The 26960-nt window shown below is 39.4% G+C and overlaps 1 protein-coding gene across 1 annotated transcript in view; it reads left to right on the top strand.

Annotated features, from left to right (window-relative positions):
• LOC126473994 (protein kintoun) overlaps nt 1-26960 on the top strand; it is a 103252-nt gene that overhangs the window by 44511 nt on the left and 31781 nt on the right. The window contains exon 3 of the mRNA XM_050101386.1: nt 23574-23788. Coding sequence (XP_049957343.1) covers nt 23574-23788 — 215 coding nt within the window. The remainder of the gene's footprint in view (nt 1-23573; nt 23789-26960) is intronic.

Genomic DNA, 26960 nt, shown 5'->3' with positions numbered 1-26960 from the left:
AACCTCTTTTTCCCACCTTACCTCACATGGTGATGTCATCAGCAAAAGCAGTAGCGTTGAGATCTTCATTTTTTACTTCCTTAGCTTTCTTCCTGATTGTGTCCATAAGTGTAACAATGAGTAACAGGGTAAGTGAACTGCCTTGCTGAACATCTCTCGTTGTCTTAAACCATTTTTTACGAACTTTCAGCATGATTTGATCATCCACCTCCTACTTGTACACTGCTTTCACAACCTTCATACAGTATCTGAACTTTTTTAATTAATGAATCAGGGACATTATGTTTCCTCAAGAATTCCCATATTTTTACGTCTTGGTTCACTGACATATGCTTTTTCTCAAATCCAAGAACACTGCTATCAGATCCTTTCCTTCCAAGAACACTGCTATCAGATCCTTTCCTTTTTCCCAATACTTCTCCATTGACTGGCAGAGGGAAAAAAATGAGGTCTGTCGTTCCTCTACCACTTCTGATTCCATGCTGCTGTTTCTCAAATTGATGATTTAGGATCTTCCTCATTCTTTTTTCTGTGATCTTTGCAATTATCTTACTTCAGTGTGATAGCAGCATGATTACTCTGTAGATGATGCACTTTTTACTTCCTTTTTTAAATAGTCAAATTATAATTCCTTTTTTCCAATCATATGGCACTTTGTTCTGTTTCCATTGTATTCCTCGCATCCGATGTAACCATTGTCTTCCTTGCATTCCAGCTACCGTAATCATATCCACTATCAATTCATCTACTTCTGCTGCCTTCCCACTTTTCATATATTTTGGGGCATTTTCACTTTTTGCCCAAGAAATTGGATGCTGTTGCTCCTCTACATCAATGACTTTGGTGTCATTCTCTTGTCCAGTTTTCCTATTCAGTAAGGGGGGGGGGGGGGAGGGGAAGAGTGACCAGAGGTTCAGGGCACTCTCTTGTCCTTGGGGTGGGAAACTGCCCCTAAAGGTGGAAGAATCAGCAATGATCAACAGCATGAGGATGCAGAAGGCAGTGGAAACCACTGCATTAAAGACACAAAACATGTATCCACAGGGCCTGTGGCCTGTAAATGAAAAAGAGTCATGATGATCTCACCATTGGCAAAAGATTCCAGAATAGTCCCAGATTCAGATCTCTGGGAGGGGACTCCCAAGGGAGAGATGACCATGAGAAAAAGATTGAAAAACCGATGAAAGGATAACGTTCTGTGAGCCAGGGCATGGATTGTCAGAAGTTTGAACGTGGTAGGGAAGCTAGAAAATCTGAAAAGGGAAATGCAAAATCTCACTCTAGAAATAGTAAGGGTCAGCAAAATGAAATGGAAAGAAGACAAGGGTTTCTGGTCTGATGAGTATAGGGTAATATCAACATCAGCAGAAAATGGTGTAACAGGAGTGGGATTAATTAGGAATAGGAAGGTAGGGCAGAGAGTACGTTACTGTGAACAGTTCAGTGGTAGGGTTGTTCTTATCAGAATCGACAGCAAGCTAACACCAACAGTGATAGTTCAGGTATATGTGCCAACGTTGCAAGTTGAAGATGAAGAGATAGAGAAAGTATATGAAGATATTGAAAGGATAATACAGTACGTAAAGGGAGATGAAAATCTAATAGTCTTGGGGGACTAGAGCACAGCTTTAGGGGAAGGAGCAAAAGAAAAGGTTACAGGAGAATATGGGCTAGAGACAAGGAGTGAGAGAGGAGAAAGACTAATTGAGCTCTTTAATAAATTTCAGCTAGTAATAGCAAATACTATGTTCAAGAATCACAAGAGGAGGAGGTATACTTGGAAAAGACTGGGTGATACGTTAAGATTTCAATTAGATTACATCGTGGTCAGGTAGAGATTCCGAAATCAGATACTGGTTTGCAAGGCGTACCGTAGAGCAGATATAGACTCAGATCACAATGTAGTAGTGATGAAGAGTAGGATGAAGTTTAATAGATTAGTCAAGAAGAATCAATATGCAAAGCAGTGGGATGCGGAAGTACTAAGGAATGATGAGATACGCTTGAAGTTCTCCAAGGCTATAGATACTGCAATAAGGAAAAGCTCAATAGGCAGTACAGTTGAAGAGGAATGGGCATCTCTAAAAGGGGCAGTCACAGAAGTTCGGAAGAAAAACATAGGTACAAAGGAGGTAACTGCGAAGAAACCATGATTAACAGAAGAAATACTTCAGCTGATTGATGAAAGAAGAAAGTACAAAAATGTTCAAAGAAATTCAGAAATACAGAAATACAAGTCACTGAGAAATGAAATAACATGAAGAGTGCAATGGGAATTCCACTGTTAAATGCAGAGAAGAGAGCGAATAGGTGGAAAGAGTACATTGAAGGCTTCCATGAGGAGGAGATTTGTCTGATGTGATAGAAGAAGAAACAGGAGTCGATTTTGAAGAGAGAGGGGATCCAGTATTAGAATCAGAATTTAAGAGAGCTTTCGAGGACTTAAGAGCAGATAAGGCAAAAGGGATAGATAACATTCCATCAGAATTCCTAAAATCATTGGGGGAAATGGCAACAAAATGACTATTCATGTTGGTGAGTAGAACGTATGAGTCTGGTCACATACCACCTGACTTCAAAATATCATCCGCACAATTGCCAAAGACTCCAAGAGTAGACAAGTCCGAGAATTGTCACACAATTAGCTTAACAGCTCATAGATTCAAGTTGCTGACAAGAATGATATACAGAAGAATGGAAAAGAAAATTGAGTGTGTGTTAGTGACGATCAGTTTGGCTTCTACATCTACATCTAAATCCATACTCCACAAGCCACCTGACGGTGTGTGGCGGAGGGTACTTTGGTACCTCTATCGGTTCTCCCTTCTATTCCAGTCTCGTATTGTTCGTGGAGAGAAAGATTGTCGGTATGCTTCTGTGTGGGCTCTAATCTCTCTGATTTTATCCTTGTGGTCTCTTTGTGAGATATACGTTGGAGGGAGCAGTATACCGTATTTACTCGAATCTAAGCCGCACCTGAAAAATGAGACTTGAAATAAAGGAGAAAAATATTTCCCGAATCTAAGCCGCACCCGAAATTTGAGACTCGAGATTCAAGGGGAGAGAAAAGTTTTAGGCCGCACCTCCAAATCTAAACAAAGTTGGTCCATTGTAATATGAGACACAATTTAGGTCGAATGAAAGACGATACAGCTACAGTAGTTTGGTTCGAGTTGTAAGCTTAGCAGTTAAGCTTTACCAGGTAGCCATTGCTATGCGTCAGGCGCTCCCTCCGTATTTATACGGGTACCCTTCCTTTTTCACGTGCTTCGTCTGGTTTGAATCGATTGCTTATTTTGCTTTGATCTGATAAGTGCCGTTTTTTTTGTTATAGGTGTTTACGTCACTCTAAGCTGAAAATGCATTACTTTACTGTGTCGTGCATTGTTTGTTGCATTCTGATAGTGCGTGTGTACGGCCTGTCGCCGCTCGCGGCATGACTTGCTTTTGTGCGCACTACCGCCGCTTAAAAAAAAAAAAAAAGAGGAATCGTCTCATTAGCGAAACAATGGCAAGAGACTGCTATTTGTTGTAACTTACACTGCTGCTTTCTTTGATAATGATCAACAAGAACCAAATAATAGACTGCGTATGATAGAACATGTTCTGAACGAGAGTTACGCGCAATTTTTTCTCCGTTTGAAAATCTTTGCGGCCGCTTCTTTAGTACATCAAATTCTGCACAGAAATTAGTCATCTTACATTTAAAATCTAGTCAGTTGCCGTGCTTCATTTCTGACTATATCACTATTAGGCATAAGAATAATACGAATATAAACATGACACGATATGTATATTCTTCCGCGTTTGCTGTTGTCTCACTCTAGTTTCATAGTTTATTAGGCAGACAGGATTTAAATGAGATAGCAGCAAACACGAAAGAATACATGGCAAAATGTTTATATTCGTATTATTCTTATGGTGAAGAGAATACTGCATGTGATTCACATGTCATCAGGTTCCTATTAGCAACCATCTCTTCTCACAGGCAGGAAAAAACTCGGAACATAGAGTTGGCCATATTGACAAACACCCCTAACAGTCTTGCCAGTCGGATTTTCGTAGTACATTGAAATTCTGCTACATTCGAAGATGAACAATACGGAATTTGTATTTACTTCGTTGGATAATGTATGAAAATGCAGTGGTCGAAACTCGGGGCGGAGAAAAAAAAAAGGTTTTGGTGCCCACAAAGCATGCTTGTGTAGCGCTACATATATTCGACGGCAGAAGTTAGTTGTGGCGGCACCTACCAACATTTTTCAGAACTTCCGCTTGCTTTGCACTCGATTCTAAGCCGCAGACGGTTTTTTGGATTACAGAAACCGGAAAAAAAGTGCGGCTTAGATTCGAGTAAATACGGTACTGGTTGACTCCTCGGTGAAGGTATGTTCTCGAAACTTCAACAAAAGCCCATACTGAGCTACTGAGTGTCTCTCCTGGAGAGTCTTCCTCTGGAGTTTATCTATCATGTCCGTAACGTTTTCACGATTACTAAAATGATCATGTAACGAAGTGCACTGCTCTTCATTGGATCTTCTCTATCTCTTTTATCAAACCTTATCTGGTACGGATCCCACAGCGGTGAGCAGTATTCAAGCAGTGGACGAACAACTGTTCTGTAACCTACTTCCTTTGTTTTCGGACTGCATTTCCTTAGGATTCTTACAATAAATCTCAGTCTGCCATCTGCTTTACCGACAATTAATTTTATATGGTCATTCCATTTTAGATCACTCCTAATGTCTACTCCCAGATAATTTATGGAATTAACTGCTTCCAGTTGCTGACCTGCTATATTGTTGCTAAATGATAAAAGATCTTTCTTTTTACGTATTCGCAGCACATTACACTTGTCTACATTGAGATTCAATTGCCATTCCCTGCACCATGTGTCAATTTGTTGCAGATCCTCCTGCATTTCAGTACAATTTTCCATTGTTACAACCTCTTGATATACCACAGCATCATCTGCAAAAAGCCTCAGTGAACTTCCAATGTTATCCACAAGGTCATTTATGTATATTGTGAATAGCAATAGTCTTACGACACTCCCCTGCAGCACACCTGAAATCACTCTTATTTCGGAAGACTTCTCTCCATTGAGAATGACATGCTGCATTCTGTTATCTAGGAACTCTTCAATCCAATCACAAAATTGGTCTGATAGTCCATATGCTCTTACTTTGTTCATTAAACGACTGTGGGGAACTGTATCGAACGCCTTGCATAAGTCAAGAAACACGGCATCTACCTGGGAACCCGCGTCTATGGCCCTCTAAGTCTTGTGGACAAATAGCGCGAGTTGGGTTTCACACGATCGTCTTTTTCAAAACCCGTGCTGATTCCTACAGAGTAGATTTCTAGTCTCCAGAAAAGTCATTATACTCGAACATAATACGTGTTCCAAAATTCTACAACTGATCGACATTAGAGATATAGGTCTATAGCTCTGCACATCTGTTCAACGTCCCTTCTTGAAAACGGGGATGACCTGTGTCCTTTTCCAATCCATTGGAATGCTACGCTCTTCTAGAGACCTACAGGACACTGCTGCAAGAAGGGGGGCAAGTTACTTCGTGTACTCTGTGTAAAATCGGACTGGTAACCCATCAGGTCCAGCGGCCTTTCCTCTTTTGAGCAATTTTAATTGTTTTTATATCCCTGTGTCATCTATTTCGATATCTACCATTTTGTCATCTGTGCGACAATCTAGAGAAGGAACTACAGTGCAATCTTCCTCTGTGAAACAGCTTTGGAAAAAGACATTTAGTATTTTGGCCTTTACTCTGTCATCCTGTGTTTCAGTACCATTTTGGTCACAGAGTGTCTGGACATCTTGTTTTGATCCACCTACCGCTTTGACATAAGACCAAAATTTCTTAGGATTTTCTGCCAAGTCAGTACATAGAACTTTACTTTCGAATTCATTGAATGCCTCTCGCATAGCCCTCCTTACACTACATTTTGCTTCGCGTAATTTTTGTTTGTCTGCAAGGCTTTGGCTATGTTTATGTTTGCTGTGAAGTTCCCTTTGCATCCACAGCAGTTTCCTAACTCGGGGCTGGCCACGGTGGTCTAGCGGTTCTAGGCGCGCAGTCCGGAACCGCGTGACTGCTATGGTCGCAGGTTCGAATCCTGCCTCGGGCATGGATGTGTGTGACGTCCTTAGGTTAGTTAGGTTTAAGTAGTTCTAAGTTCTAGGGGACTGATGACCACAGATGTTAAGTCCCATAGTGCTCAGAGCCATTTGAACCATTTTGAACCTAACTTGGTTGTTGTACCACGGTGGCTCTTTTCCATGTCTCATGATCTTGCTTGGCACATACTCATCTAATGCATATTGTATGATGGTTTTGAACTTTGTCCACTGATCCTCAACACTATCTGTACTTGAGACAAAACTTTTGTGTTGAGCCGTCAAGTACTCTGAAATCTGCTTTTAAGTCACTTTTGCTAAACAGAAAAATCTTCCTACCTTTTGAATATTTCTATTTACGGCTGAAATCATCGATGCAGTAACCGCTTTATGATCACTGATTCCCTGTTCTGTGTTAACTGTTTCAAATAGTTCGGATCTGTTTGTCACCAGAAGGTCTAATATGTTATCGCCACGAGTCGGTTCTCTGTTTAGCTGCTCAAGGTAGTTTTCAGATAATGCACTTAAAATACTTTCACTGGATTCTTTGTCCCTGCCACCCATTATAAACGTTTGAGTCTCCCAGTCTATATCCGGAAAATTAAAATCTCCATCCAGAACTATAACATGGTCGGGAAATCTACTTGAAATATTTTCCAAATTTAGGATAGGTAAAGGCAAACATTGTGGCTGATAATGGAAGCAAGACTAAAGAAAAATCGACACATTCATAGGGATTAATAGAGCCTGAAAAGCGTTCGACAATGTAAAATGGTGTAAGAAGCTCGAAATTCTGAGAAAAATAGTAGTAAGCTGTAGGGAGAGATGAGTAATATAGAATATGCACAAGAACCAAGAGGAACTAATAAGAATGGATGACCAAGAATCAAATGCTTGGGTTAAAAAGGGTATAAGACAGTGGTGTAGTCTTTCGCCCCTACTGTTCAGTCCGTACATCAAAGAAGCAATGATGGAAATTAAAGGAATGCTCAGGAGTGGAATTAAAATTCTAGGTGAAAGGATTTGCTATTCTGGGTGAAAATAAAGAAGAATTACACAATCTGCTGAATGGAATGAACGGTCTAATGAGTACAGAATATATTGTTACAGAAGAAGCTGAGTAGCACCGTGGTGTAGTGGTTATGATACTAAACTGTTGCATGGAGTGTGGTGAGTTCAAAACTCACCTGGACTGTACAATTTTAATTTGTATATTCAGTTTGAGTACATTCTAGAAGTATCCACAAATGTCAAGAATCATTGTACTGGAATGTTCTGTAGCTGTATATATACTGTGTTCTGACCAGAGGCAGTTTGTTCCGCGCTCTTGTACGTGCAAGTGCTGAATAAATCTTTGTTAAGTGAAGTTAGTGTTCGTCATTCATCTAATTACACCTTCTTCTATGTGACATTATTCTGGTGGAGATGCTGGGTATTGGAACGTGTGACAGTGCACATTATCGACGACACAGTGGCTCCTGTCAGGCCATGACAGAGCCGCCGTTTATGTTGCGAGAAACCCAAGTTCGGGCCATATTCAGCAGATTGCAATCTACCGGAGACAGAAGAAGAAGACGTTATGATGACAGCAACTCTGTGCTACCACATGAGACATCCTTCCGGGTTCTCTGGTGACGATGGCCAAGATCCAAACAAGTGGCTGAAGGTATATAAGCGTATAGCCAAATTTAACAAATGGGATGACACCATGTGTTTGGCTAACGTATTTCTCTACTTGGAGAGCACTGGCAAGCAATGGTATGAGAACAACAAGAAGGAGGTCACAAGCTGGGAAGTATTCCAGGCGGAACTGCGCAAGTATTTCGGTGACACACAAAGACAGAAGTGCACGGCTGAAGATAAATTAGAGTGCAGGACACAGTGTCCAGGAGAGATTACAGCATTCTACATTCAAGACGTCTTGGAACTGTGTAAAATAGTGGATCCTAGAATGAAGAAGGAAGATACGGTTGCACATCTCATGAAGGGTGTTGCTGAGGACATGTATCAAGCCCTACTCCTGTAGGAGGTTTCGACAGCAGATGACTTCATAAAATGGTGCCAGTATATCGAGACAATGCATCAAAAAGGAATTACACACAAGAAGTTTGAATGGCTTCCAAATGTCATATCAATGTCTGTGATGAAGAAAGCAACTGATTTCACAAGTGTTCTTTGTCAGATAGTGAGAGAGGAAGTTCAGAAGGCACTTGGATTGCACAGCAAGCAAAAAACTGAGATGCTTCAAAAAGTCATAAGGGAGGAAGCAGGACAGACATTGAACCCAATCTTTCGTCCTTCACTTCCCTTTAAAACGGTGAAAAAGACGAGACCCAGGCGAAGTTACATTCCTACAATGGCACATGAGGAACTTGTTTGGACACCAAGGAAGACTGATGTCTGAAGGACCCAGGATAACCAACCAGTATGTTTTCACTGTGGACGACAGGGACATGTGGTGCACTATTGTCAAGAAAGGTGGTAGATATTTTATGATGCCCACACCAGAAGGCAGCAGACCGATCTTAGCCGATGCCAACTCTGGGACGGTGAAGATGAACAAGATGATGTGGATGAAGGGTGACGTAGGTCACCATCGCCGCAAGCTAGCCGGTGGAGACGATGCTGCCCAACATCCCAATCAAGGTCTCCATCACTGTTTAGAAGCTCCAGCCGATCACCTAGCCGTTGCAACCTGGAAAACTAAAGGGTGCGACCTTCCTTGGCAGTGAGGCCACCTCCGCCCGTCGATCACTACAAAAACAATAGGAAACTATGTTGATATCCTCATGGATGGCTGACCAGCCCAAGCTCTTGTGGACTCTGGAGCATCATATTGTCATTTCGGAGAAGTACCGTCGCCAGTTGCAGAAAACCATATCTGTCGACAGCAAAACATCTCTGCTGAAGGTGGCTGATGGCAAATATGTAAAACCTACAGGAAGATGTACCATTCGTGTGGGTATAAGTGGCCATACACAGCCCTTAGAATTCATCGTCTTACAAGAGTGTGGTCATGACATCATTCTTGGATGGGACTTTTTGAAAGCTTCTCAGGCAATTATAGATTGTGGTCGCTCGAAGATTATGCTAGACGAGTTGAGATACTGTGGACAGGAAGATGCGCATCCAAGTGTGTGGAGACTGTGTGTGCTGGATGAAGTGATCATTCCTACAGTCGGCGCTAAAAAGGTAACTGTCACGTGTCATGCCATGCATCAACCCATGGATCTTGTAGTGGAATGCAAGAGGAGCATACCACTGAAGAATAACTTTGTCATCCCAGACTCTGCCGTCTCATTTAAGAACAGACTTGGTCAATTGTGGATAGTTAACTTTCGCTGAGAACCGTAGATCCTTCCAAGATTCATGTGCATAGCAAACGCTGAGCCGTTAATTGAACAACAGCTGAGTGTCATAGAAACCTCTTGTGCCAAGTCTGTGGGTGAAATTAGTGCTATCACTATGAGACAATATCTTCTAGCTTGACTATCATCAGATATCACTAAGGAACAACAGAAGAAGCTACTTGCCATTCTTCAAGAGTTCTCTGAATGTTTGAATCCACAGGTGAAGAGCAAATTAGACAAATCGATGGTGAAGCACCAGATTAGCACTGGAGACCATCAACCAATAAGCCAGAGAGCATACTGTGTCAGCAACGGAACATTGAATAATTCGTTATGAGGTAGAGAAAATGATGAAGAATGACATCATTCGGCCTTCGCAGAGCCCATGCTCGTCACCAGTGCTCCTCATCAGGAAGAAGGATGGCAGTTGGTGCTTTTGTGTTGATTACAGGAAGCTTAATAAGATAACTAAAAAGGACGTTTACCCTCTTCGACAAATTGACAATTCACTAGATTGTCAGAAGGGGGCTAAGTTTTTCTCAACCGTGGACATGTACTCGGGATACTGGCAAATCGAAGTAGATGAGGCTTATCATGAGAAAACTGCATTCATCACTCCTGAGGGCCTGTATGAGTTTAAGGTAATGCCGTTTGGTTTGTGTAATGCGCCATCAACTTTTGATGGATAATCTTCTAAGGCACCTGAAGTGGACGATGTGTCTTTGTTATTTAGATGACTCTATAGTGTTCTCAGAGACATTTGATGAACACATAAAGAGACTGAGGGCCGTTCTTAAGTGTCTCCAACAAGGTGGACTGAAACTTAATCCAAGAAAGTGTCTCTTTGGAGCAAAATAAATCAAAATTCTTTGACACCTGGTTGACGATGGTGTGAGGACAGACCCAGAAAAGGTGAGATCTATAACGGAATTTCCTATTCCTAAAAGTATTAGAGATGTGAGAAGCTTCCTCGGATTATGTTCTTATTACCGTCGTTTTATCAAAGACTTTTGTATCCAAGCCAGGCCACTCCGAGAGTTGTTAAAAGCTGATGCAAAATTTATCTGGGGTGGTGCTCAACTAGATTTGTTTGATGTGTTGCAAAAAGCTCTGACGACTGACCCTGTACTTGGTCTGTATGATGAGAGAGCACCTACAGAACTACATACAGATGCCAGGGGGTATGGGATCAGTGCTGTTTTGGTGCAAATTTCCGATGGAAAAGAGAAGGTTATTAGCCTATGCTTCTAGGACACTTACAAAAGCCGAGAGAAACTACTCAAATACAGAAAGAGAATGTCTTGCTGTGATCTGGGCCATGTGCAGATTTCGACAGTATCTCTATGAAAGGCCATTTACAGTTGTTACAGACCATCATTCGCTTTTTTGGTCGACAGGTCTTAAGGATCTAACAGGATGATTCGCCAGGTGGGCACTACATCTTCAAGAGTCTGACATTACCATACTGTACAAAAATGGAAGAAAACGCAAAGATGCCGACTTTCATTCAAGAAACCTTGTGCAAGACCATCAAGACTTTGATGAAGATAGTGACTGTCTCACTGCGCTCCAGGGTGTCTCTGCTGAGCAGAGGGAGGACACCATATATATCAAATTATGCTTGCCTTAAATCGGTCAGAGGATGTGAGAGGACAATTTAAGGTAGTTAATGGATTACTTTGCAAGAAAAACTTTGATCCGTTTGGAAAGAGGTGGCTACCAGTGATTCCTAAACGCATGCGCTTAGGAAATTCCATGACACACCTGAGGCCAGACATTTAGGATTTATTAAGATCTATGATAGAATCTGCAAGAGATTTTTCTGGCCAGGTTTATTTAGGAGTGTCTGTCACTGTGTGCCGCACTGTCGAGAGTGCCAGAGGAGAAAGGCAGTTTCTCAGAAACCACCTGGCCAACTCATACCAATTCCACCAGCTGAAGCGCCTTTCCAGCATGTTGGGATTGACCTCCTTGGGCGATTTCCAACGTCTGCTAGTGGCAATAGATAGATTATTGTTTGCACTGATTATCTGACACACTATGCCATTACAAAAGCCGTAAAAACAGCCGAAGCATCCGAGGTAGCCAAATTCATCATGGAAGACATTGTATTAAAACGCGCTGCCGCCAGGTCATTAATTACGCATCAAGGGAAAGTTTCTCAATCGAATCCTGTGACAGAGAGAAACCGTCGGAGCAACATTACTCATCACATGACGACTGCCTACCATCAGCAAACCAACGGGCTTACTGAACGCCTTAATAAGATCTTGGCCAACATGCTATCACTGTTCGTCAATGATGAGCAGAGCAACTGGGATGAGGTGCTACCTTTCACGATGTTTGCGTACAACACCACCAGACAAGACACCCCAGGATTTACACCATTTTTCCTGGTGCATGGGCGTGAGGCGACGACAACGATGGACACTGTGTTTCCGTTACATCCTGATGACGTGGACAACAACATCAGCCAGTGTTAACCAGAGCTGAGGAAGCTCGGCTGTTAGCTCAACTCTACACGCTGCAGGCTCAAGAAAACGATCACTGAAGGTATGACTCGAGCCACTGCCCTGTTGTCTACCAGCCTGGTGACCTCATCTGGATCTTCACTCCTGTTCGGAAGGTTGGTCTCTCTGAGAACCTCCTCAGGCACTACTTTGGACCTTATAAGTTTGTAAGACAGTTGTCTGATATTACTTATGAAGTTGAAGATTTCGACCCTGACACAAGACGATGAAAGATCAGAGATACGGTCCACGTCCTTTGAATGAAGCCCTATAAGGATCCTGCAACCCATGGTAAATTCGAAGCTCCAATGACAGGCAACAAGCGGAAAGGTGACAAAAAGTGTAGCGGCAAAAGAAGTTCTAAAAAGATCACCACCAGGACGAGAATCGGTCATCAGGAGTCGGAGTATGCGGGAACAATGACTCATTCCCGGACTAGGAGGACGTAACACCAAGACGCTGTTCACTTAAGGAAGGATCAATGTCGCAGAAGAAGCTGAGTAGCTCCGTGGTGTAGTGATTATGATACTAAACTGTCACATGGAGGGTCGTGAGTTCAAAACTCACCTGGACTGTACAATTTTAATTTCTATATTCGGTTTGAGTACATTCTAGAAGTATCCACAAATGTCAAGAATCATTGTACTGGAATGTTATGTAGCTGTATATATATACTGTGTTCTGGCTGGAGGCAGTTTGCTCCACACTCTTGTATGTGCAATTGCTGAATAAACCTTTGTTAAGTGAAGTTAGTGTTCATCATCCATCTAATTACACCTTGTTCTACGTGACAATATATTGAGGGTAAACAGAAGGAAGACAAATGTAATGAGAACAGGGAGTAGATGAAGTTAAGGAATTCTGCCACCTATGCAGCAAAATAACAATGACGGAGCAATGAGGACCTCAAAAGCAGTCTAGTACTGGCAAAAAGGGCATTCCTGTCCAAGAGAAGTCTACTAATGTCAAACATGGTCCTTAATTTGAGGAAGAAATTTCTGAGAACGTATATTAGGGGCTACAGCATTTTATGGTAGTGAAACAGGGACTGTGGGAAAACCAGAACAGAATAGAATCAAAGCATTTGAGATGTGGTGCTACAGACGAATGTTGAAAATTAGGTGGACTGATTAGGTAAGGAATGAGGAGGTTCTGTGCAGAATCGAAGAGGAAAGAAATATGTGGAAAACAGTGACAAGGAGAAGGGACAGGATGCTAGGACACCTGTTAAGACATCAGGAAATAATTTCCATGGTACTAGGAGGAGCTGTAGAGGGCAAAAACTGCAGAGGAAGACAGAGATTGGAATACATCCAGCAAGTAATTGAGGACATTGGTTGCAAGTGCTACACTGATATGAAGAGGTTGGCACAGGAGAGATATTCGTGGTGGGCTGCATCAAACCAGTCGGATGATTATTGATAACTAAAAAAAAAGTTAATACATTTCATAATTTTTATTTTGGAGTTATGATCATTATGTATAATTTTCAGTTGTTAGTACACGCTATTATTGGAAACAGTTATGAATGTCAGGCATTTTACACTGATATAATACATTTATGGCAATGTCTTTAGTTCTCACTCCTGGACCAAATACTCTGCTTTTTTCTATCTCTTGCTTTTTGCTTGTAGTCTCAAAAAATGACCGTTTCATGTAGAAATCCCTCACTGCTGGGCCACAAAACTTCATCAAGTGTTGGAGGTCCCTAAACTTTTCAAGTGAGAGTGCAGTGAGATTTGCAGCAGAGTGTAAAGGATATTATTTCTTTCATAGCAGCCCAAAATGTTTTTTTTGTAATGAAAGATTAGTATTAAAACCATGATGCCATATATTTTGTTTTATTTTAAGAGTGTGAAATTAAAGTAACCATTTCATTTTTGTATAAATAATCTGGAAGGCAGAATTCTCCAGAATTTAGCTCACTGGCTGTATCCTCAGCTTCATGGGGACATGGGCCACAGAGTTTGCTTTGTTAGTGAAATCTGTCATTATAAGACCTTTGGAATTGAACAAGAGGTCCCATCTCTTATTGTAACAAAAGCTCGTTCACTGGTTGAATGGCAAAAGGACACCACTTCTTGTGCAGAGGTGACAGCAAATGAGCCCAAGATCCTAGAAGCACTTGATCTAATCCAATAATGTCAAAACAAGAAGGTTTCACTCTAACTGCAGAAAAATGGCTCAGCCGATGGTCAGGAATTTCAGCAGGTGTCTTATTGTTAGGAAGGCCATGTTGTGGTCACATTCCATATAAGTGTGTCCTCCAAGGGGAAACATTACTGTAACTGAGTTCAATCTTCTTGTGTTGTTTACAACATAATGTAAGACTCTTATAATAGTATAATTTTTATTCTCCATGCCACGTGCATTACAGAATGTGTCCAGACACTCTAACGCTTTAGACGACAAGAATCATTGTGAAATTGGAAAATTCACACCTCTCTCACCTCAGTTGACTTACTTGGTAAGCACTGCGATCTTCTTCTCTGGATTGCTGGCTATGTCGATTTCCAAAAACTTCTTCTCCAAAGAATACTGCTGGTTAACAGAATTTATCAGACTCTCTCTCTCTCTCTCTCTCTCTCTCTCTCTCTCTCTCTCTCTCTCTCTCTCTACTCATGAAATAAGCGGATACTCGCAGAATACCTTTAGTTTATTCTTGGTATGTGTCAACTTTCACAAAGCACAAATTCACCATTTCTCACATAAATATTTAAAAAATTTGCAAGTCAGTCAATTTGTCTCGCATTAAACTCGTTGGTTTAACAACCACATAATTTATGAACATGTCTTGCTTCTAGCAAGTCCAATGCGTGACTTACTTAACAGTCTAATCTCATTTCTTCATTTGTCCTTAACAATCATCATAATCACTAAACCAGCAAAGAATAGCACAGGCTCTTCTCTACACATACACTGAAACTCTATGGATTGTACAACAGGTACCTGCTGGCTGCCGTTCGGCCGCCGCGTCCACATTTTGCTTTTGACTGTTTTTAGACCTGCACACACAAACATGCAATGCACAGTAGGTCGGATTCGTCTTTCTCAGACTCTGTTTAAAATATCGTGAGGTCGTGACAGTAGAAGGCCAAGTGGTTCTAGAATTTACGTGGAAATTCTCGAAGCACAACAACACTTAATATCTGGTGCCAACTTTGTGAATATAATGTGGTGCAACATCAATGCAACTTTATCATATCCTACCCCTCCAGTGGTCTCATTATAACAAAACAGAGTCACTATTAGACAGAACTAGAATGTTAAATGAATACAGAGATAATTGGCATATTGATATTTTCTGGAAATCCATGGATCTTTCTGTTTCATACTCGTAATTTTTGTGGCTTTCTTTCATCTGTAGAATGTGTCTGCTTTGGTCTTGTGTACATCATTTTCTGTCCTCAGCAGTATTTGTCATCTTTGAAGTTTCAGTTGTGGTTCTTCATTTGTAGTGCTCTTCCATCTCTGGGTGATGACTTGCATTTCTACTTGAAATGCGGGTATCGTATCTAGGAAAACCAAATTTTGTATTGAACTGTGAATTGAATAAATTTCTGTAATACTGATGAGATGTGTTAGGTAATCTTTTTTGTCTGATCCATTTTTCTAACATTCAAATTTGCAGGGAGGCATAGTTTCTTACTTACACTCCTTCTGTAATGATTGCACTACATCTGAAAGGCAGCACGATTTGGTCATTTTTTGACTGTCTGAGACACGCACTTGGTAAGAATATGCATTGCAATTGAATCTTGCGTGGTCCAAACCTTGTCTAGGTGTATGCTGTTTTATTGGGTTTATAGACATTAGTCCATATAAGTAGTAAATCTTATCTGCTCATCATATCTTTTCATTTGATTAAATTCCTAAAGAATTTCTGATCACTGTTCAGCATACACATTTTTAAATCATATTAATCTCTTAAACTTAGCCTTGGCCGGCCACTATATGAAGACTGTTCTTTCAGACGGATGTATATCAACGCCTGTCGGCAGCCAACGCCTGTCGGCAGCTTAGGGTCTTGATTTAATTATCATTTGATTCTAGAGAGCTGCATGGTCACCGCAGCATGTCTAAAAGAACAGATACCATCTTCATATAGTTAAGGCTAACTGGCCATTGACTTCCTTCTTCTGTGCGAATGCACATGCATTGCCCGAACTCTTACGGGACTCGGTAAGATTGTCTGCCGCGAGTAATGAGTGTAATGGGCAGGGGCACTACAAATGTAGTGTGTGGACATTAAGTTGGGAATATGGGTCTCACGGGGAGCGTGCAAGGGATAAATCCCTGCAGGCGCACTATCCTCTGTGCTGTCGGTGGCTCAGGTGGATAGAGCGTCTGCCATGTAAGCAGGAGATCCCGGGTTCGAGTCCCAGTCGGGACGCATATTTTCAACTGTCCCCGTTTATGTATATCAATGCCTGTTGGCAGCTCAGGGTCTTGATTTAATTATCATTTTAAAACACTATACTCTGATAGGTTGCAACATTTAGAACAACTGGATCTGTAGTGTAAGAGAAACCACCTCGTCTTCCCTGTTCAGTTTGAATTAATTCTGGAAAACAGACAGAGCGAGAATGGCAGTTCTTGCTAGTCTGAAACGCTCCAATAGGCAACAGGCTGTATCACTGGATGAGTCACGTCATTTGCTTCTTATGCAATGATCTCAAATTTCACCTATGCAAATTAATGATTGTGTAGCAGCTAAGTGAAATGGATTTTGTGCAACGCAGATAGGTTTGTGGCATAATGGACACTGTTCTTATGGAAGATGCATGTGTCCCAATGTCCATGAGTGATGAAGTCTATTTTCATCTGGATGGGTGTATGTTAATGTACCAGAACTGTTATTACTAGACGTTGCAGAGCCCCATGAAGAACACAGAAAACCTCTCCACAGCTCAAAAGTAACAGTGTGGTGCCATATCTTAAGGCAGGGAATGTTGGACCCTATATATATATTCTTTTTTTTTTTTTTTTTTTAAGGAGGAGGAACCACAGCTACTGTGACACCAGCGAAATGTTAAATAACTTCCATTATCTAGAACTAGAAAGATGTTGAATGAATATGACAGAAATGTGGTTCAAACAGAATGGTGCCACACATAAGACAGTGAGAGCATCTGTGGAAGTAGTTTGACACATATTCCCAGGACATGTCATTTCACGACATGGTGATGTCCCTTGCCGCCCCCCCCCCCCCCCCTTTCACCCAAGCAATCAATCAGTCTGTGACTACTTTTTGTGGTCCTACTTGAAACGAAGAGAGTACATGAACAAACTCCGCACAATTAATTACCTCAAGATTTCTATCATCAGGAAACTGAAGCTATACTGAATGAAATGTTGGAGAGAACTGTGCATAGCTGGCTGAAGTGGCCGTGCGGTTCTAGGCGCTGTAGTCTGGAACCGCGAGACCGCTACGGTCGCAGGTTCGAATCCTGCCTCGGGCATGGATGTGTGTGATGTCCTTAGGTTAGTTAGGTTTATTAACTAGTTCTAAGTTCTAGGGGACTAATGACCTCAGAAGTTGAGTCCCATAGTGCTCAGAGCCAGCCAGAACTGTGCATAACTTTCAGGAGAGGATCCAGATTTGTGTCCGGTAAGAAGGACGTCATCTCAATGACATTACTTTGTGAACCTAATTAAGGTATGCAGATTTAAAAAATACAATAAAAGTGTTATTACTGAATGCAAAATTTTTAAAATAAAACCAGGTTTCAGTTATTCTGTATAATTCATAACTGCTACACTAGACAAATCATCTGGCCATAGATACTTAGTGCTACCCATGTGAAGTTGGGATGCATGCGTGTGTGATATGTAAGTGGTTTAAAAACTTTTTACATAATGTGCAGTGGCCCTTATGACCTGGGTATCTGCAGTTGATAAATGTACATGTATTTTTAACTAAAAAAAGGAATTGAGTATAAATAGGTTTTAAATATTTTTTCGAAGTAAACATTGTAACTAGTCTGTGGTTTAGAGTTTGTAATTATCTAATTACTGGTGATATGACGATCGAAATACCTTCAAACTGCTTAACAGCCGTGATCTACCAAAGAAATCAAAAGTACTTGACTGTGTAACTACAAATATTATGTCGTTAAGAAACACTGCACTGCATCTCAATCCTGCATCTGTCCCCACCACATCCCTGCATGCTCCCACAGGCAGCACCACCATCTTTCCCCACCCCAACCCTGCCAACCATCCCCTTCCGTGCCCCATGCCTCATTCATACCTTCACTACCCAACCCAGCTGGACTGCTGCTTGTGCCAGATGCAGTTGCAGTTAAGCCTTAGCACAGAAGGCAGTGGCCATGTGAATGTGAATTGTTGTGTGAATGTGTTTTCTACTTCTGAAAGAAGACTTGGTTCGAAAGCTGAAAATATTTGTGGTGTTCTCTCTCATTGTACCTGTCTGTGATTCAGTCCATAATCTTGTGTGGTAGTGTTATTACCATGTAACATATTTTGAAAGCAAAAGCAGAAAAATTATTGATTTCACCGACCCATGTACCACAAGATAGTTCAGATATTTCTGGTTGTTCACAAACATTCGTCTAGAATTAACTGGTAACATAATCAAAAAAATTATGTCCTTGGACATAAAATATACATTATGGTAGAAATTGGAGAATTCATAAATGAGCTCACACTCTTTATTTTATTGCAATTTCTGTATTTTTACTGATAAACTTTATAAACAAAATGTGGGCCTCATCATGTAGAGCAACCATTCTGGGCTCATTAACTGTCTTGAGAAAACCTTTTTGTCAATCAGTAGTCAAGTGGAAAAAAAGTCATTTGCAGTAGAAAATATGTCAGTGTCACTATTCATGTTATTGATATTGCCAATAGATTTCTGTAACAGAAGACTTCACTAAATTTTCAAAGCACATTCAGTGAGAAGTGAATTTGTAGTGACAAGCATAAAAAGCTGCTGATTTTGTACTTTATTGTAAAAGATAAAACATTAGCGGACTTGACAGGATTGAGATTTAAGTTCATATGAATATCTTCCCGGAACACTGTTTTCACAACACCAAGTTCCGAATAATTTCCAGAAACTATTCTCTGCATTCAACCCATTTTATCCCTCTCCTTTTATAGTCTGCGGTGTACTGTGTCAATGATTTTCCCCCGACATTCATATTTGCCAATCCCATAAACATCAGCATCTTTGATCTGGCTGAATATAATATAATCAAGCATTAGTTTTGAGCTTATTCAAAAGATACGAGATCTTTGTTTACCTGATGTGAAAGGAATACATAAGTGTTGTCAGTGCATCACCATTCACAGAAAATACTGTGGCCCTGTCTCTTAGAAGCAAGTACATTTTTTATGTCCCTCTTTTGTATAATGTGACTGTCTGATCATCTTAGGGGCTCCATCACAGAAAGTCACAAATCATCATCAGATAGGACTAAGTATCTGTGAAATATTTTTGAGACTGAAATTCAGTTTTCAGTTGCAAGTATATTTTTATTACATGTTTTGACAAATTGGTTTGTCATCTGCAGAAGCCTACAACATTAGGGATATTATAAATCATTTAGAAGAGATTGATATATTGTTACATTCAATCCTGGATTTTCGATTGTTTTTATAGAGGAGATGTTGAGTCACAGATACGCACAACAAAAAACCAGTCAATTTGACAGTTTTTTTGTTGTGTGTATCTGCGACTTGACATCCCTGTAGTGTGGTGAGTAGCAACGTCTCATTTCCTTAACGCTCTCATTATTCCATCATGGATTTTCCATTGTTTGGATATTACAGATCTTTAAACCTTGGCTGTAAATTTAAGTGAAGTAAGAAGTGTATTACAGAAACCTACTTAGTATTGGTTTAGCAGATGTCACTCTCTTCTTCTTAGAAACATAATGCTATGATATGTTCAGAAATATATGTATTTTACGTGATGATTGTAAACACAGACTGACAGTTTGTAGTAATTTAATTACATCTGTATATACATCAAGCTATTGTGCTAGCAGCAAGGGACATATGCAAGAGCATATAAAAAATATAACCAAGGTATATAAGGAAGTTATATACAATACATTTGGAACACAGTTCCAATACATAAAAGGAATAGGCTAATTTTCGCATGTTGTAAGAGCTGATTTGCAGTCAAAATAGTGTCTTGCTTTTAATGCTAGTTGATCATGCAACAAATCTTTTAACAATAGACAGGAATATTTATATATATTAAATTCTTCTAAAAGGATCATTTTGTAGACCGTGTCAACTATATGCAAAATTTCCATGTAAAGCAGGGATGGAGGAAGAATAGTGTGTTACTCTAATCTGAATTGTTCTCCAAAAGTTGATGTATGTGAATTCTCACTGTCTTTGTTGAGTCCGTGCTCACAAAAACAGGCCTTTAATGCCCTCCCTGTCAGCCCTATATAAAGACTCATATGTATATTACTAAAGACTCGTGTGTATATTACATTGTATTTTATATACTCCAGATTTGAGAAATTTGTCAGTTGGAGGTTTCTCATTATGTAGAAACAGCAGCTTGGTGGCATTTTGGTGGTAAAGGACACATTGATGTCCTATTTTGTAAATAAATTAGGTCTATGATATGAGTTGTTACCTAGAAATGGGATTGTAGTGTATTTCTTAGCAGTAAGACCACTTCTATTGAGTGTAGAGGAATTTATTTTCTTTTTGGTTTTATTGCTATAACATTATTGGAAAAGGTTTGATTGATATCCAGTTTTGACCGCTATATACTTTATTAAATTTTGTAGCAATAATAGAAGGCGTTAGGGACACCTCGATAATGCAGCATAGTATGAAAGAATGCCAATTTGTGCTTAAAAGGGTGACAAGAAGAGGCATGAATGAGGTTATCTGTTGTGGTGGGTTACCTAATTTCAGCATCCACTAAACATAGTTTCAGGTTCAGAAAACTCAGTTCATTATGCTGATTTCATATTTCATACATAAATTTAAATTTTGGGTGGAAGCAGTTCAGTGACTAACTAAGTGATATGATGTCCTTCACATATTCTTTTAATACAATGATGGTATCATCAACATATTGTCTGTAGATAGAAATGATATTGGTGGGAATTAAAAAAGTTATTTCAAAATTATTAATGAACATTTCATATAGAAATCCAGTAAGGCAGTTTCTCATAGCAAAGCCTTCATATTTTTGATATAGCTGACCATTGAAACTGAAGTAGTTGTATTTAAGAATGATTCTCAAAACTCTTATAGGTTCTTTACTTTCATTTGAATTCACTTTCTTGTATTTAGTGAAATTGTCTTCAATAATATGGATGGTTTCATGTGTGGGAATGTTAGTGTAGAGATTTATAATATCAAAAGGTGCAAGTATATGGGCAGGGGAAAACATGACACATTTTAGAGAGTTAATCATATCTGTTTTATTTTTCACAGAGAAAGATGTTGTATATGTCTATTATTTCTTGAAGAACTAGTAAGTTCCTGGAAAGGAAATATCCAGGACTACCAATTCCATTAACAATTGGACAAATAGGGCAATTACTTTTATTAATCTTAATTTGCAACATAAAGCTGATGTCTTAGGATTCATGCTTAGTAATCTAGCATGGTCTTTGGGAGGGAAGAGGGAGTTACTGGAATCAAAAGTATCTTTAAACTGTTTAGTGAAGTTAGTACTGGAGTCTTTGCTAATGGTATCAGTTCTGTTATCAGAAAAGAATTCCAATGTTTTATTTAGATAGTCAATAATACAAGATAACTGAAGAATTGGCTTTATCTGACTTTATTATGACAGCATTTTGTTCATTGAGCTTCTTATTAATGCACTACACTGCAAAAAGAGAGCTATTTTTCTTTTTATGACTGCTGTTTGTGATAAGCTCATTAACCTTGCAACCTGTCATAGCTTGTTTGCATCTGTTTAGCTCAGCAGTACCCACAACAGTTTTCTCATCAACAATAATCACGTACAGTACATACATTTCTGCTCATATCACAGCATTATGCTTCTATGAAGAAGACATTGACAACCGATAGAACAATACCAAGTAAGTTTCTATAATATATTTCTTATACTTCATATAAATGCATAGCTAAGATCTAAAGATTTATAATATCTCCAATTTTGTAGGCTTCTGGAGATGACAAATTAATTTGTCGAAACCTGTAAACCGTAATACAATATATATTTGCAACTGATGACTGTATATTCTTCTGAAAAATATATGCTGCAGTTGCTGAAAATTATAACCATGAATAAAATAATAAAACAATTACATAGTGTTTTGTGAGGTTTCAGGATTGCAGCTGTGTGATGTTGACTTCTTGCAAAAATATTTCAGCTGACAAGCAGGCAGCCATCTTGAGTTTTGCACTGGAGAGTGCTTGTGCTTGTGGCTAAGTTTGCACCAGAAATTGGAACAGTGGCACATATGCATAGGTCTTGGCTGCATGAATGCCCTCTGTTGAACATAGAGCCTTTTGCTGAATATTGCTCCATCTGAAGCACACAGCTGTATATATGACAGTTTTATTGGATGCATGCCTCTATCAAATCATGGGCCAGCATATTTAAAATTTGCTATTGTTTAATAGGTGTGAAATTTTGTTTTTGTCAAGAAATTAAATAAATGCCCGGTCCCACACTTTATTCAGTTGAAAGCTGCCATCACAATTAATATCTTCAGTCAAATGTATCTCAACAGATACCTAAATAATTAAATCCCAGTAGTAAATTGTTGTGTCCAAGATTTTTGTGATGGAATAATCCAAGAAATAATTCTGGAGAAACGCTCACATATGGCTGACTTACTGGGCTGGGAAAGTTGAGTATGGTGATCACATTCCACACATACCTTTTGTGTGTTATGCATGTTGTATGGCCAATGTTTGCTTTGTTTCGTTGATACAGTGTTCTGTATACCCCATCTTTCCATAAACACAGGCCTTCTTTTACCAAGCTGAGAAGAGCACATGTCTTTGTAGGTGGCTGGATGATTACTTTCATAGGATTATGCCAAATTTAGATTAAATCTGGCCATGTACATGAGAAATGCCCTGGATTAACAGCTTCTCATCCTCTTTGTCTTGTGACTGTTCATGTTTACTCCTTGCTAAAGCTATGCTAATCAGATGTGAAGAATATCCTTTTTCCTTGAGCACTGATGGGAAACACACACAATGTTTGTCCTATGCACTAGCATGCAGTGGAGGACATCCATAGTTTCAGAAGGATGGGGGCAGCTAGACAGCAGCAAATACATATCTGTGTATTGAAAGAAATATAGCTTGAAATGTAAACAGATGGAAGATTGATGAAAGAGGGTTTGATGAAAATATCTATGTATAGATGTCAAATAGTTAATGATGATGACGTTGCAGATAACAAGCTAGAGAAATAGCACTGAAGGCAAAACTGTTACTTCAGGTACTCTTATAGGTATAAGTGAAGTCATTTTTCCTTTCTGTTGCTATAATACTTATTACTGTGGAACACAGTTAAAAGAATTTTTTAAAAACCTTTACAAAGTTTGTCAGCTTTCTGAGAACATTAATTTATTTTATTCACAGAACTTAAGTCCAAGGAAAGGTATCCTTAAACATCCAGGACGGGTGTCTCGCAGTTTGTCCGAATCCAGTGTTGATGACTATTCATGGTCATCATCATTAGACATTGTGGGCCAGTCTGCTGGGTCTGATATTTGCATTCCTGAGGAAGAAGAGTCTGGGACGGAACACAAAAAGACTGTTCGTTTTAATGATGATGTATCAGAAAAAATTTACAGGTATGAAATATAGAACTTAGATTAGATAATTTAGTTGGCAAATACTAAGAAATTCCACTATGGTCTTCCTCCCTCCCTCCCCCCCCCTCCCCTCCTGCCTCCCCCTCCCCCACCCCCCTCTCTTTCCCTCCAATGAATCTAAGAACAGATGTGTGCTCATAAATGAGATCAGTGATGAAGCTTTTATGATCAAAGTAGATTATTATTACATTAAGAATTACTGTGTGATATTTATGTAGATGTTTGGAAAGGGGGAAAGTTTTTCATAAATAACTAAAATATGATCACTGCTTGGAATAAAGCTATAATTTCATTTTGAATGATAGTTCCTTAGAGATACAATACATTATGTACTTGCAGAAATAGTCGCAAACTGTAAAATGCTGATAATCATCTTAATTCATGATGGAAAGAAATTAACTAGCTTCAAAAATACAGGTTCTTGATACTGCAATGGCACTCTTAAAGAAATGGCACTATAAATATATCAGTAGCAACAGGTACGGAAACACTTCTTCTGTAACATATGATAAGTTTGTTACCCAAGCAGGAACTAATTATAAATATGTCAAACTGTCATATCTGTCTGTTTGAAAGTGCTTCTCCAAAACTATTAGACAAATTCTAATGGTTTTTTTGCGGGTAACTTGAGAATAGCTAGGGGCATCTTATAGGCTTTAGTTCATCAAAATTGAATCACAAAAAGCTATTGTAATGGAAAGTTTTATCCATACTAATATTATAAATTTGAAAGTAACTGTGTCTGTTACATTTTCATGAGTAACCTGCTGAACCAATTTAAATGAAATGAGATATGGAGATAGCTTAAACCCTGAGGAAGAGCATAGACTACATTATAAAGTGTGTATTTCAAGATACTTATTGCTTTGAAGAATATTACACAAATTGGAAAGAACGCTATTTGTGTTCAAAATAAGCCAAAAACATGAAATTGAGTTCATTTGAAAGCTCTTTTAGGATGGGATCTGTTGTGTACATAGTTCCGCGTAGTCAGTGCGTACACAATTTTCCCACTAGAGCGCGCCCCGCTAAGCACAACAGCGCAGGCGCAGCGCTCGTCCGTCTCCGCACTACGAGATGGCGCTGTCTTAGAGGCGGACCAAATTCTGCTTCCGCCGATCTGCGTATTAATATGTAATGCAGCCAATGAGATTGCTGCTAACGTAAAACCTTTTCTCCTCGCGGATCACACTCGCGCAGTGATACCTGAAGGCGGGAGGTATTATAATGAGTGTACAGACCTCCGATTAGTCAGTCTGCATTAGTCTGTAGTCAAGTCTCAGTCTGTGCCTAATAAGATTATCATATTCCTGTACATAGCCATGAAGAGAAATGTACAGACACTTTGTCAGGTATCAGAGATATGTGAGAATAAGATTAACGTACCAAGACCAAAGGAACTTCAGATTGCCAGTTGTAAACAGCATCCAGAATCAAGTTACATAATATCTATGATTTTTATTATTTTAATAAACGTGTGTGAAAATTAATCAAGTTCTGTTTAAAGTTGGTTACCATCAATCTGCTACTCTAAGCGTGCAAGTGGCATTTCGATCGTCTGACCTAACGGCAGAAGATAAACACGCCACGATAAGACCATGAGACATATTGCTGACACTCGCCTACTTTGTTAGAGCGACAAGTCAAATAATCTGATGTGTGTACCGAAGGTCTTACAGTACAAACACCACAGGATCACTATCAGAAGTTTTTTTATGCTTAAGATAGTGCTGTAAACACCTTCCAAAATTAATTTATTTTTTTGTGTGTAAACTCTTAAAAGCTTTTTAAATAAAACAAATTTGATTAACATTCTACATTTTTATTCTTCGTGTCTGCATATTTATTTCTCACCGTAGTCATCCGGGTGAAGAACACATTTATCCTAATGAGAGATCTGTTTGTTGATAGCATTACTCTTGAATGTTTGACTTCGTTAATGGAGCCACAGCCTCACCTCTGCTTGAACTGCTTCATCACTATGAAAGTGAAGTGTTTGTTAAAAGTTTTTGGAAAAGATGAAAAGTGGATGAGGCCAAGTCAGGACTGTATGGAGAATGGTTAATGCCAGTGAACCAAGGTGTCAGATTGTTGCAGATGTAGAGCTTGTGTGTAGTGTGGCATTGTCATGCTGAAGGAGAGGATGCTCCATGTCTGGACAAACTAGTCAAATTTGAAACTCAATTACAGCACCCTGCTTCTCATGCACTGATACAGTTATGATAATTGCTGCCATGTTACACACTAAGATTTGGAACCCTCTAGCAAATATATAGACATGAAGAATAAAGATGTAGAATGTTAATAGCACTTGTTTTATTTAAAAAGCTGTAAGAGTTTTCACAGAAGAAATTTGGAGGCAGTATCTTTGGACGTTCCCTCATATTTTAAATGTTGTTCCTCTTCCTCATGAGCTATGCATTATTGTATGGCTACATGTGGAGGCAAAAATAAGTTTATAACAGATAATTGGACAAAAAATACAATATTTGCCTTATCAGTGTAAAATTAAAAAAAGACAAGAATTGAAAACATGTAAAAAAATCAGTGCAGTTGAATACCAGAGATAAGCCTAAAATCAGTTACTTATTAGTTCTTGTTACTTACTGAGGTTCAGCATATCAGCCCAATGCATCATGCTTCTAGCCAGTCAGTTTTTATGCACATCATTTCTGCATGGGATAATGTGTATGTTTGCCCTGAAGTAGTTTGAGAGTTTAACATTGCCTTTACTTCCCTGCTGCTTATGGAAAAAATGTCTGGATATCTACAGAATGTGGAAAATGCAGACAGTCCATGTGAATGTAAGAAGCTAACTATGATTTCATTCTTTTCCAACTATGCAGGCTAACCACCATTGTCCATTATATTCACAAGCAATATATCTTTGATGGTGTCATCAAATGATATCTTAACACTGTCATCAGCTGCCACAGTTCAATTTCGCTTTCATTAGAGTCCAACTAATGTACTTTTGTTCTTGCTTAGCGGATTAAAGGTATGAAGTTTTTGTGTCCCTTCAGTTGTACAGCATTTCTGAAATCTATCTGTAAGCTTCAATTCATCATTTTCATTATCTTCCATAGTAACGTACTCGAAACTGATCCCTTCTACATTATTTGTGGCAGAAATATAAAGTTGTTTGGGGGTC

The sequence above is a fragment of the Schistocerca serialis genome, chromosome 1, assembly GCF_023864345.2.
Source record: "Schistocerca serialis cubense isolate TAMUIC-IGC-003099 chromosome 1, iqSchSeri2.2, whole genome shotgun sequence".
Taxonomy (NCBI): Eukaryota; Metazoa; Arthropoda; class Insecta; order Orthoptera; family Acrididae; genus Schistocerca; species Schistocerca serialis.
The sequence above is the reverse complement of the archived record's forward strand: the minus strand, read 5'-3'. Positions and strand labels throughout refer to the sequence as shown.